Source organism: Mytilus edulis, chromosome 3 (assembly GCF_963676685.1).
Source record: "Mytilus edulis chromosome 3, xbMytEdul2.2, whole genome shotgun sequence".
Lineage (NCBI taxonomy): Eukaryota > Metazoa > Mollusca > Bivalvia > Mytilida > Mytilidae > Mytilus > Mytilus edulis.
The window spans coordinates 33,113,981-33,128,304 of record NC_092346.1 but is presented as its reverse complement, the minus strand read 5'-3'; the positions used below and the strand labels follow the sequence as shown (position 1 = coordinate 33,128,304).

Sequence of the window (14,324 nt, the reverse complement as noted above, 5' to 3'; positions counted from 1 at the left end):
TGCCAGTTCTCCTGTGAAAGTTCAGTTGTTCTCTCCCAGCACCCATCTTCCTTCATTAATAAAATTGGCTGCCATTAAATAGCCAAAAGTGCTGAAAGTGGCATTAAACACCAAATAACCAATCAATCAATCAAGTGAAGTGCACCTAGAGTCATCATTTTCCTTTTGTTATATTACAGATACACATCTTATCTCTTAAAAGTCCTTTTAAAAAGTACATTTTGATTTAATAATGCTTTTTCACAATCAATATAATAGACCTGTCAAATTCAATTCAATCCAAGAAAGAATTCCTTAATTGCAAATTGTTTCCTCTTTAGATACCAATAACCCCAGGGACTATTGCTGTAATTTGGACTCATATATCAGTGATTAAGTAAGACATGTTGTGAGTCAAATGGTACCATTTTTGTGGATTTGACAGTAGATTGTTAATTAAAACAAAAACCATCAGGTCCAACAAATATATTTTTTCATTCTAATAGTAAAATGGTTCTCTCAAATTTTGTCTATTCAATTCGCACAAACATTCACTTTAAAATTTAGTCACTCATTTCAGTCATTTGATAAAGTTAAGACTACAACACCTCACAAAGTAATTGGGACAAAGATAGTTGGTCATTACCTGGTCACTATGAGGATAAAATTTAATTGAGACAAAGATGGTTGGTGACTACCTGATCACAATGAGGATTAAAAGTAATTGAGACAAAGATGGTTAGTGACTACCTGATCACTATGAGGATTAAAAGTAATTGAGACAAAGATGGTTAGTGACTACCTGATTACTTTGAATATTGAAAGAAATTGAGACAAAGATGGTTAGTGACTACCTGATCACTGTGACTACCTGATCACTATGAGGGTTAAAAGTAATTGAGACAAAGATGGTTGGTGACTACCTTATTACTTTGAGGATTGAAAGTAATTGAGACAAAGATGGTTAGTGACTACCTGATCACTATGAGGGTTGAAAGTAATTTAGACAAAGATGGTTGGTGACTACCTGATCACTATGAGGATTAAAATTAATTGAGACAAAGATGGTTAGTGACTACCTGACCACTATGGGGATTAGAAGTAATTGAGACAAAGAAGGTTAGTGACTACCTGATTACTTTGAGGATTGAAAGTAGTTGAGAAAAAAATGGTTAGTGACTACCTGATCACTGAGGGTTGAAAGTAATTGAGACAAAGATGGTTGGTAACTACCTGATTACTTTGAGGGTTGAAAGTAATCGAGACAAAGATGGTTAGTGACTACCTGATCACTATGAGGATTAAAAGTAATTGAGACAAAGATGGTTAGTGACTACCTGATCACTATGAGGATAAAAGTAATTAAGACAAAGATGATTAGTGACTACCTGATTACTTTGAGGATTGAAAGTAGTTGAGACAAAGATGGTTAGTGACTACCTGATCACTGAGGGTTGAAAGTAATTGAGACAAAGATGGTTGGTGACTACCTGATTACTTTGAGGATTGAAAGTAATTGAGACAAAGATGGTTAGTGACTACCTGATCACTGAGGATTAAAATTAATTGAGACAAAGATGGTTGGTGACTACCTGACCACTATGAGGATTAGAAGTAATTGAGACAAAGAAGGTTAGTGACTACCTGATTACTTTGAGGATTGAAAGTAGTTGAGACAAAAACGGTTAGTGACTACCTGATCACTGAGGGTTGAAAGTAATTGAGACAAAGATGGTTGGTAACTACCTGATTACTTTGAGGATTGAAAGTAATTGAGACAAAGATGGTTGGTGACTACCTGATCACTATGAGGATTAAAAGTAATTGAGACAAAGATGGTTAGTGACTACCTGATCACTATGAGGGTTAAAAGTAATTGCGACAAAGATGGTTGGTGACTACCTGATTACTTTGAGGATTGAAAGTAATTGAGACAAAGATGGTTAGTGACTACCTGATCACTATGAGGGTTGAAAGTAATTGAGACAAAGATGGTTGGTGACTACCTGATCACTGTGAGGGTTGAAAGTAATCGAGACAAAGATGGTTAGTGACTACCTGATCACTATGAGGATTAAAAGTAATTGAGACAAAGATGGTTAGTGACTACCTGATCACTATGAGGATAAAAGTAATTAAGACAAAGATGATTAGTGACTACCTGATTACTTTGAGGATTGAAAGTAGTTGAGACAAAGATGGTTAGTGACTACCTGATCACTGAGGGTTGAAAGTAATTGAGACAAAGATGGTTGGTGACTACCTGATTACTTTGAGGATTGAAAGTAATTGAGACAAAGATGGTTAGTGACTACCTGATCACTGAGGGTTGAAAGTAATTGAGACAAAGATGGTTGGTGACTACCTGATTACTTTGAGGATTGAAAGTAATTGAGACAAAGATGGTTAGTGACTACCTGATCACTATGAGGATTAAAAGTAATTGAGACAAAGATGGTTGGTTACTACCTGATTTCTTTGAGGACTAAAAGTAATTGAGACAAAGATGGTTAGTGACTACCTGATCACTATGAGGATTAAAAGTAATTGAGACAAAAATAGTTGGTGACTACCTGATCACTATGAGGATTAAAAGTAATTGAGACAAAGATGGTTGGTGACTACCTGATCACTGTGACTACCTGATCACTATGAGGGTTAAAAGTAATTGAGACAAAGATGGTTGGTGACTACCTGATTACTTTGAGGATTATAAGTAATTGAGAGAAAGATGGTTAGTGACTACCTGATCACTATGAGGATTAAAAGTAATTGAGACAAAGATGGTTAATGACTACCTGATCACTATGAGGATTAAAAGTAATTGAGACAAAAATAGTTGGTGACTACCTGATCACTATGAGGATTAAAAGTAATTGAGACAAAGATGGTTGGTGACTACCTGATCACTGTGAGGTCTAAAAGTAATTGAGACAAAGATGGTTGGTGACTACCTGATCACTATGAGGTCTAAAAGTAATTGAGACAAAGATGGTTGGTGACTACCTGATCACTATGAGGATTAAAAGTAATTGAGACTAAGATGGTTGGTGACTACCTGATCACTATGAGGTCTAAAAGTAATTGAGACAAAGATGGTTGGTGACTTCCTGATCACTATGAGGATTAAAATTAATTGAGAGATTGTCAGACACATACCAAGTTATTTATTTATTTATTGATGGTTTCTCTGAAATGTACTTTCTAAATCACACACACTTAAACATCTGTTGACACAGCTGATGCTTACAGCTAAAACAGTATGTCTAAGTTTCACATCTGTGACTTTACCTCAGACTAGACAACAGATAAGACCAATGGCAATAACACATGTTTAAAGTATGAACAGTTTATGATGTAAAAATATATCAATGGACTTTTACTATATAGAAAAGCAAAATTTTCTTATAAGGCTTTCCTAATATGAACATATTGAACATGTCTTATTCAATGTCAGTATCTCAATTATTCTATACATTATAAAAACACATGTTATAAACATGTGCAGCAGATATTTAAATGAATTTGCCTTTTAATCAAATTGTTTGAGAAGATATTTCTACCTCACCATAGGACAACATTAATTTGATTATATAAATGAATGTCTGGCATGTGTAATGTTATCCCATCTTCAATTTACATCAAATTTTAAATGCCATGATATTAACATTAAATTCCAAAGCCACTGTCTCAATCTTTATTGAATTCTAGAAAACTGAACCATCAATTCTATTTTAGATTTTCTCTCCAGAATCTTAGACTAAATCAAATCATTTCTCAGTAACCTTCAAATGATATATATGTCTCTAGAATGGAATAAACACTTCATGTGACTTGTAAAACACTGATCTTATTTATGAGATACTTATAAGCCTTTAGCAAATCTTTGTACTGGTTTTCAAATTGAGCACTTAGTGGCATTATAAGTGCCCTTAGTGTCCTCCAGGTGGCCTCAGTGTCTCTAGTGTGTATGGTGAAAGATGCTTTGAAGGCCGTACGGTGACCTGTAGTTGTTTATTTCTGATTCATTTTGGTCTCTTGTGGACAATTGTCTCATTGGCAATCATACCACATCTTCTTTTTTTATATTTGTTCCTTCGGCTGTCTTTTCTTTTGTCCATAGTTCTGTTAATCATGGTCTAATAATGGTTAATGATGGACTTCTCAGTTTATGTCTTCAAAATTTGTATTGGCTATTGGCACAATTTATATGTTAATTGAGATGAAAACTCTCATACAAAATTGAACTTAATAAATTGTAAAAATCTGTTAAGGTCATTTATGACAACACCTCTTTGTGGGGGGAATGTAAAGTTGAATCATATTGCATGATAGAAAAAAAACTATGGGGTATCAATCTTTGACCGAAATCAGTACATGCACAGCAAAAAACAAAAACAAAAATTTTAACTGCTGATCATCTCCAAGTCACAGTGAGGCTTTACAGATTGAGCAAAAACCTCCCACCTCACTGCAAGTTTAAAATGGCCCTTAGCACCACTTTTAGTGGAATTCTTTGCAAACCAACAATCATGCCACAACTAGGAATTGAAGAACAAAACCATGGAATAATATAAATAGAAGAAATCTGGCAAAGAGATCAAACATTTACTGTCATAATTTAGCCCGACAGTCATACTGAAGCATACAAAAACAGTACTACAAACATTTAGAAAACCATGGGGCACATCAAGATACATGTACATGCGTAGACTGTATGACGTAACACCACTAACTTGTATGTACATTACATAACATCTAACTGTAGTAAATAGAAGTAAGAAGATGTGGTATGAGTGACAATAAGACAACTCTCTACATGTAGGCATATTATCATTCAATCCATAACTCCATAAAAATCAAACCCATTAAGAACAGTAAGACTGTATTACGTAACACCACCAACTCATATGTACATTATATAACATCTAACTGTAGTAAATAAAAATAAGAAGATGTGGTATGAGTGCCAATGAGACAACTCTCTACATGTAGGCATACAATCATTCATTCGATTACTACATATAAATCAAGTCCATTAAGAACATTCTGCTAATGCATATGTTTTACATTCCAGTACTATATATAATATAATTTGTCTGACACAGAGACTTCTCTCAGTTAGTAGTGTCATGTCATAGTATATCTTACATGGATTAAAGTACATGTATTTCCTCTTTTCAATTGTAATCTTCAATTAGAATTCTATGACATGCTTAGAAATCTTCAAACAGAAGGACCTAAAATGTAATGCAGATATTATATCAGATAATAAAACTGATTTTCTTTTTACAAATTCCTGCATATACATGTATATGCATTTATCAATATCTGCAGGGTGTTGAAGCTAGCAGGTTTGGTCTGTACTTGTTCAGAGTGTCCATTTTGTTTTATAATGAAAAATATATAAAAGCTTTATTCAGGTGTAAATAAGAAATGCAATTCCAGATATGAGAGTTTAAGATAACTTCTTTTAATAATTCAAGTAAGGTTATTTTTAATATCCAAATTCCATTTTTCTAAAACGTTCTTAAACTTAAATTCTCCTACATTTCACCAAGAATAATGTTTTACTTTAATGATATTCAGTATTTAAATTAAAAGTCTGTTTTGTGTTTTTCCTTTTGTGTTACAGTGGAACCATTGGTTTTGAAAAAAGAACTGTTTTCCTAAAATTCAAGGCCTACGGAAACAATACAACTCAATATAATACCGATATAAAATTCTTTACACAAAGTTTTCCAAAAGAGCATACTCATAATTATTCAAGAAAAGGGACATAACTCCTACAAATTTATGGAAAGAATTTGCTTGAAAAAAGATTATTTCTACTAATTCTATACAGATATTTTCTAGAAAGAAACTGAAACAACAAATACATGTAATAGTAACATACCCAAGAAAACAAATTCTCTCTCAACTTATAATTATATAAGCACACAGTATGTATAGGGAATAGGATACTGAATTATAATGAAATATGTTAGCTTTGTTTTTAATAAGCTGACATTCATCTAAACACTTTTTGAACGAATATTTCCAATGACAAGTTAACAATTTAACAGCTAGCTGATCCTATACAATGTATTTAATATTAAATTTAAATTTGAAATTAAATACTAAAATAAATTTTACCTTTTGCTTTCTTTGACAATGATGTCCTTAAAAATGTACATTTTCTTTTCTTTGAAATTCGCATCGTTGGTATTCACAGATAATCTTCCAATTAAAAACCAAATTTCATCACTAGACTAAACCTATTGACTAGCTGATCTATAAATATTCCATGGCAATCAAGACCCAATTGTTTTCACTCTTTACAAATTCCCACTATTTTATTGTCACTCAATGCTATGCTGTGAATTACTAAGGAAGCTATCTATCCATCACGGCATCAGAGAATATCATAAAACCCCATTTCCTTAGAAATATGCATTAATAAAACAATAATCAGCACAAATATATATAACCCAATAACCACTGTCACCTATATAAAACATAGGGTATTTTGTCAGGCAATTGTAGAACAGATACGACTATGCTATGGTTAAATCATTGATGCGTTTAAATGCGATTGAATATATTGCATATCGATAAATCTATTCCTGATAGGAAAGTAATATAGAATTACTATCATGTTTGTTAATCATTCCTGTCTATTAAGTAAGTCTGATAGTAATAGAAGTATAATAAAGTGTCTAATCAGACCTACATCATACTGAGAAATCACTGCAGAATATGCTTATACTGTACTTATGACTTTTCATAGGTACATAAAAACATTATCATAACTAGTTTTATATACATGTATACATAGAAAAGAATGCTGACAGAATATACCTAGCACAAGTTTTAAGAAATGTACACCTTAAGTGAAACACTCAATATTGTGATGAAATTGCACTAATTAGTCTAGAGTACAGTTCTAAGTTTCATATCGCATGAGCTACTAGAGCGCAACTAAAATACTATTTGTAAAAAAAATACAAAAATGTGATGACAATGCATATTTCATACATTTAGCAGTGACTCTTTTCATATAAAAAACAAACACTTGTAAGTCATGTTCAACATGCAACTCTAATTTCAGTCATAAGATTTTTGGGGGAAAATTTATGTAGCTGCTGTTACTGTAAATTCATAAATTATTGTAAGGGATTTACTTATGTGAATAATGAAACTGGGTGAAAATCAATTCAGATTTTGATTTTTCCTGAAATCACAATAATTTATTCCACATTTTTCTCGATTCTGCAAACATCTTAAAAAGCATATTGAACCAAGAGAGATTGTGAAACAAACATCCTATGTATTATAATACATGTACATGCAATACACAGATTTTTTTTGTTCAAGACCATTCCTTGCATTTATAGTATTGTTAACTCTGACAATAAACAATTATAAAATAAATATTTCTAATGACTGCAGGTAACCACAAGGGTAAATTGTCTCTGCATTTCCTGATTGAAAATAATTCCCCACACAAGACAAATCGTTACGGAAGTCAATAGATACCTGTCGGCAAAGTATATCTATAATGAACCCATGAGTATTTTCATGACAGATTTTCTCTCTTAGATAGTGAGAACCTGAACTTCAATGAAAGAGAATGGCTAGTTTATGGTCTTTCTATAATCAATAAATAAAGGCTAAAGGTGGTTTGGAATGCTTTGCTTCAATTCTTTAGATTAAAGAATATTGAATTCTCCTCAATTTTCAAATGTTATGAAGTATCGGAATAATTTGATGACAGACAGTTTGTATGCACAATTAATGTAGTGGTGCATGTATATGAATAAAAGAAGGTTTTGTGTAAACATCAATCAGACAAAAACCCACCAACCCAACAACACAAACATAACAAAATTTCATCTCTGTTAAAATTCCAAATGATTTGTGACTAATAACTGTGCTGTAAATTAGTTTAACAAAATATGTTCTCTTCACACATTCACCATAAATTGAGAATGGAAATGGGGAATATGGCAAAGCGACAACAACCCGACCAAAGTGCAGAAACAGCTGAAGGCCACCAATGGGTCTTTAATATTAATAAACTATAATTAGAAAATCCCACACCCGGAAGTGGGTTTCTGCTAGCCCCTAAATAAAAAAAAAATACAACAATGTACATTTGTTCATTTTTTATACTTGAATGATTTTATTCAGAAAAAGTCAATACAACAAAATAATAAAAATTAATTTTCCGTTATATTGTTCTCTTCATTAATTATTCAGACAGTTGCTGCCGATCAGATTTCTGCAAACATTGTCTTATTATTTCTCCATGTGACAGATGGATGTTATCACTAAATCAAGTACACTAAATCATTAACATACTGTTAAACAAATCTGAGAGTTGTATATACAATAATTTATATGTAATCAAAATTTAATGATTTTTATTTTTGTTTTGGCATTAAATGAATATAATTACTCTTTTACTGAATACTTTTTTTTTTTTGTAAATTAATTGAAAAGTGAGACAATAAAGATCTTTCTTAAGGAAATTTTTAATAATCCAAGTTTGATATAGTAAACAAAATTGGAGGTTTCCAAGTTGAGGAGAATAAATTTGTCTGGCTGATTAGCAGATTTGTGCCATACTTTTTAGCATCATTTGCAGGTATCTTTCACACACAGTATGCGCGTTGGTTATGGCCATGTTTAAACTGTCAAAAAATTGTGCTCTCAAAATAATTAAATGGAAATTTATATTATTGCCTGCATATATACGAAATATATGCCACTGGACATTAAAACAAACTAAAATCAATCAATCTTATTATTGCAACTCACTGTAACCTGCCACATTTTTTGTTTTAAATAAAAAACATTATAATTGCATGAAAATGCATGAAATATTTGCCACTGGACATTTTCCAATCACCAATTAGTCTTATATAATATTGCAATTCACACCCTGTCACATTTTCTCATTAATAAAAAAAAAGCCAAAAAATCGTTATTTACAGTTATTGCATGGTAATAAAATGAAACTATTTTGAATCGAAAAACCCTAAAATAACAGTATACATTTTGAAATTCAACGGTCATACTTGACTAATTTTCACGCAGTTTCCCGTTAACTCTGACATTATGAATGAAGTAATAATTCTTATATGATTTGCATATCTATAAATACTTGAATTGGATTGGTCAATTAGAATTTTTCTCTAAGTTTACACTTCGATAAACCATGTTTCCGAAACTACTTTTGTAATCTATTCATGCGCGATACACAAGCTTGCAGTGATCCCGGGATTTTCAGCAAATTGAGATTAAAAAACAATTGCATAACAGTTGTGACTATTCTAGTGCATATATAACAAAAAAAAGAAATAAATTTATTGCACTAAAGCTTCGAAAATGTACAAAAATTAAATTTAATAAAATTCCGCGAAATTTCATGAAGGATTTGGCGAATTTACGTCATGGCAAAACACGGCGTCATACGAATGGAAATTTTCAAGGGAAAGATTATTTCGTTACGTGTACGCTTCAAATTCGGATAAAATTTAATTAAAATGAAGTTTTTGAGGTAGGTTTAAGATTCCGTTGTATTTATCGGACATTTATGGTTTTTAGAAAGTCAAGATGGCGGCGTACTCCTTAGTTACGACTTGCCATTGTGCTTTTGATGGTAAATATATATAGTAGCCATCAACAACAAAATGTTTGGCTGAAGAATTATAAGGATTAAACACATTTTGTCTAGAGGTTATTGATGTGTAAACCGGGGCTCTTACTCACAAACTCAACATAAAAGTCCTTCGGACTTTTATTCAGTTTGTGAGTTAATCGCCCCGGTTTACACATCAATAACCTCTAGAAAAAATGTGTTTAATCCTATAATAACGACTAATTTCTAATTACATTGTGCAAGAGTTGGATTATGTTCAAATTTATTATATAACTTTAAATGATGTGTAATACCTTGAGGAAGACATCAAGTGCATCTTTTGTAGATGTTTTTCGTAATAAGTTGCGTTATTTATCCTTCGTAGGATTTATTGATTTGTATGTGTTACAGTGACATGACGGATTATGATTTAATTATTTAGATCTTCCTTGATGTTTTTTGCATAAACTTTCACAATGTTATTTAAATTATAGTATTTTAACTTTTACAAGTTTTATATGACAAAAGCTTAAAAAGTACTTCAGTACATGTAAAATGTACTTTTCAAAGCATCAATGACTTAGTTTCTGAGTACAATTTTCATTAATTTGAGATATTCTTTGCAGTACACTTAGATGCTGAAAAGGATTCTTAACATGTTAGTTGACAAGGGACAGTCCCATACTGAAAAGGATTCTTAACATGTTAGTTGACAAGGGACAGTCCCATACTGAAAAGGATTCTTAACGTGTTAGTTGAAAAGGACAGTCCGCAGAAAGATATGTCACTATTCTTTATACATGATTCTGAAGCTGACCTGTTCATTCATTAATCTAACTCATAAAAGTTTAGTGCTAAGCAGAAAACCATTAAGTGATAAGAAAACTAGTGCCGTAAAATATTTCACAATAAACTTAATTACTTTCATTTTGACTTAAACTTAAATATACATGTACAAGCAATAAATAACAATAAACAGATTTTTTTACATAAAAACTTGCAGTAATACCCAGACAAAAATTTGTCAATCTGATCTGTCATGTGACATTCTAGAGACTATGGCAGTTCAATCACTGCTATAGGTTATATTTATATTAATTCTTTTTGATTATAACATTATTATAGCTATCAAGAGAGCTTACAGAAGTGACATTAATAATTTATCAATAAACTATAATAATAATAAAAGTTATTTGAGACTGATTAATGCACTATTTGATCACTGTAGTAAAAGACACAAACTATTTTTTTTTATTGTACATTCATCTAGGTACAGTTGTGAGTACATGCAAGGTGGTTTAATAAAAAAAAACACTCTTCCTGGTGTTGCATAAATCACTATGAAACAGGGTGATTTCTAGTGATTTACAAACATGCCATAACAAGAATGTGTCCCCAGTACACGGATTCCCTTATCCACACTATCATTTTCTATGTTCAGTGGACCGTGAAAATGGGGGAAAATCTCTAATTTGGCATTAAAATTAGAAAGATCATATCATAAGGAACATGAGTACTAAGTTTCAAGTTGATTGGACTTCAACTTCATCAAAAACTACCTTGACCAAAAACTTTAACCTGAAGTGGGACAGACGGACAGACGAGCAAACGAACGAATGAACGAACAGACGGACGCACAGACCAGAAAACATAATGCCCATAAATGGGGCATAAAAATATTAAGTGATTATAAATAGAGAAAGATTTCATAGTGAATTACCAGGAGTTTTTGTTTCATATCTAAGAGTTTGAAGTCCATAAAGGAATCTAGTCCTGATTGATTGTTGTTGTTTCTTTTATGCCAAGTGGTGAATATTGAATGCATGTTCAGGGCCAGAATCTAGCCCTGATTGATTGTTGTTGTTTTCTTTATGCCAAGTGGTGAATATTTAATGCATGTTCAGGGCCAGAATCTAGCCATGATTGATTGTATTTGTTTCCTTTATGCCAAGTGGTGAATATTGAGTGAATGTTCAGGGCCAGAATCTAGCCCTGATTGATTGTTGTTGTTTCCTTTATGCCAAGTGGTGAATATTGAGTGCATGTTCAGGGCCAGAATCTAGCCATGATTGATTGTATTTAATATTTAATGCATGTTCAGGGCCAGAATCTAGCCATGATTGATTTTTGTTGTTTCCTTTATGCCAAGTGGTGACTATCAAATGCATGTTCAGGGCCAGATTCTACCCATGATTGATTGTTGTTGTTTCCTTTACGCCAAGTGGTGACTTTCAAATGCATGTTCAGGGCCAGATTCTACCCATGATTGATTGTTGTTGTTTCCTTTACGCCAAGTGGTGAATATTTAATGCATGTTCAGGGCCAGAATCTAGCCCTGATTGATTGTTGTTGTTTCCTTTATGCCAAGTGGTGAATATTTAATGCATGTTCAGGGCCAGAATCTAGCCATGATTGATTTTTGTTGTTTCCTTTATGCCAAGTGGTGACTATCAAATGCATGTTCAGGGCCAGATTCTACCCATGATTGATTGTTGTTGTTTCCTTTATGCCAAGTGGTCAATGTTTAATGCATGTTCAGGGTCAGAATCTAGGAATGTTTCTTGTGTGTCTAGTGGAAAATATGTCATGCATGTTCAGGACAAGAATCTTGATAGTCTTGATTGAATGATTGTTGTTTGTTTAATATCCAGTGGCAAATATGTCATGCATGTTTAGGGCGAGAATCTAGTCTTGATTAAATGATTGTTGTTTACTTTATGTCCAGTGGCAAATATTTCATGCATGTTCAGGATGAGATTCTAGTCTTGATTGAATGATTGTTGTTCACTTTATGTCCAGTGGCAAATATTTCATGCATTTTCAAGAGGAAAATCAAGTCTTGATGGAAGATCATTGCTTCTTCTTGTTAAATTCTATATTTATTCAAAACTTCAGTTTATTTAATGTAATTAAGAAATTGATATACTGTTGTGTGGACACCAGCAGATCACATGCATATTAACTGACCTCTTGTTTTATTTAGGTTAACTGGTGTTGATTGATTGCTGCCTCATGAACATATATCCCCACAATGATCATATTTTCATGGGATTTCAATCATTTGTTATGCACTTGAAGATCCAGGGGGGAGGGGGTGGCTGTCAAAGGAATAAATATATCAACAATGTTGCTACATGAACTGTATGAAACTTCTTACTTGTTTTTTATCAAAGGTTAAAGAATAAATCAAATAAAGTGCAAGTTTCAGACTGCAATGATTTTATTCAATTAAGTTAAATTGATAATTCCTTAGGGAATCAATCATGATTTTCATTTTTGAAAAGTTAATTATATATCACAAATATTACAGTGTTTTCCATTCGGCATTTAAGCCCGGTGTGCCGACCACCTTTCGATTTTAGGAGGTGGTCAGCTTTTTTTTCAAATTTCAGAATTTTTCGGTTCCATACCGTTAAAATTTGAATACTAATCGCGCCTCGCTGATTTGTTTTCATTGACAAAGATGGCGTCCAATCGTCAAATTTCAATGTTTTCATTTATCAATCGGGGTACAAGAAAGGCAGATGACGATGATGATAAAGAAAATACTAGACCAAATAAGTTAAATAAAATTGATAGTAATGTTGAAGTTGTGGAAATTGAACAAAAATCAACCAAACAACGGAAAAGACACGCAAGTGAAGACAAATATGAGCAAGACTTCAAATGGCTTATAGTCACAGAGAAAGGATACTACTGTTCTATGGGCCAAAAATACGGCACAAAAGCAAGAAACAGGACATAAAATTGTAAATAAAAGAAGAGAGAAAAGAGATAAATTGTTGAAAAAAATCAAATCAAAGAATATTTGACAATTAATATGACTACGTCTATTTATGTTTGTTCAACTCCATTAAATGTGAATATTATACTAATCTTTTTTTTGTGACCCCAACGTGCACCCACAGTAAATTAAAAAAAAAAACGGGTGGACATTTAAAAAAAAACCACCCGTTGCAAGTGATTTTTTTTAAAACAACCACCTTCCCTTAGTGAAAAAAGGAAAACACTGAATAAATTTCAGATTTACGATACAGGTTTATCTTCTGATTTTCAAATGGCATTAAATCATTTTTGAGACTTGTACTGCAATTTACTACTAAGTGTGTCATGCTTTAATTGTTAAAAAAGAACACTTACATTCAAATACATATATATGAGTAATATTTTGTGGAGTGAAACCAGTATTTTCATTTAAGGGCAGAAGGGGGAGGGGGCATTTAAAAACAGTAACTACTAGGGCTATGTGATTTATAGTGGCAGTTAAATTACCAAAAAAGATGTTTATGAACTAAAATATTATGATGGTAGGCTGTTTGACGTCTTTTTGCAAGTTAAAAACCTTAACTCCTAATTGCAGCATGCTTAGCGGATTTAAGCATCAAATACCAATTTTCAATTCTTTGGTTTGACCCAGCTTGAGATCGAACCCAAGACGTAAGAAACTGAGATAAGCATGCTACCACTAGATGACTGAAGCATTTTCTCAAAAAAAAGGCATTGAAATCTAGATTAAGTAACCAACAACTGAAAAATGCAATTTTTTTACATCATAAAATGACCTTTCGATTAAATTTTTATGAACATTTTTTTTACTGAAATCCCAAAATATGTCTTGAAAAATATCAGTTTCCTGACCCTTCATCCAACATATCCTTTTATTCATAAATTAATACCTATAACTATGATAATAGAAATCTTTGAACTTTGGTTCAAATAA

The 14,324-nt window shown here is 32.2% G+C and overlaps 1 protein-coding gene across 9 annotated transcripts in view; it reads right to left on the bottom strand.

Moving 5' to 3' along the window:
* The window catches only part of LOC139516275 (neuronal PAS domain-containing protein 3-like), a 94,537-nt gene that overhangs the window by 59,535 nt on the left and 20,678 nt on the right, over positions 1 to 14,324 (bottom strand). The window contains exon 1 of one of the 9 annotated variants that reach the window (XM_071306281.1): positions 6,115 to 6,519. The exons of 7 other annotated variants lie outside the window; for them this stretch is intronic. In XM_071306281.1, the coding sequence (XP_071162382.1) occupies positions 6,115 to 6,178 (64 nt within the window). In that variant the 5' untranslated portion in view covers positions 6,179 to 6,519. Of the gene's footprint in view, positions 1 to 6,114; positions 6,520 to 14,324 lie in introns of those variants that run through there. One more of the 9 variants, XM_071306279.1, reaches the window with a different exon arrangement.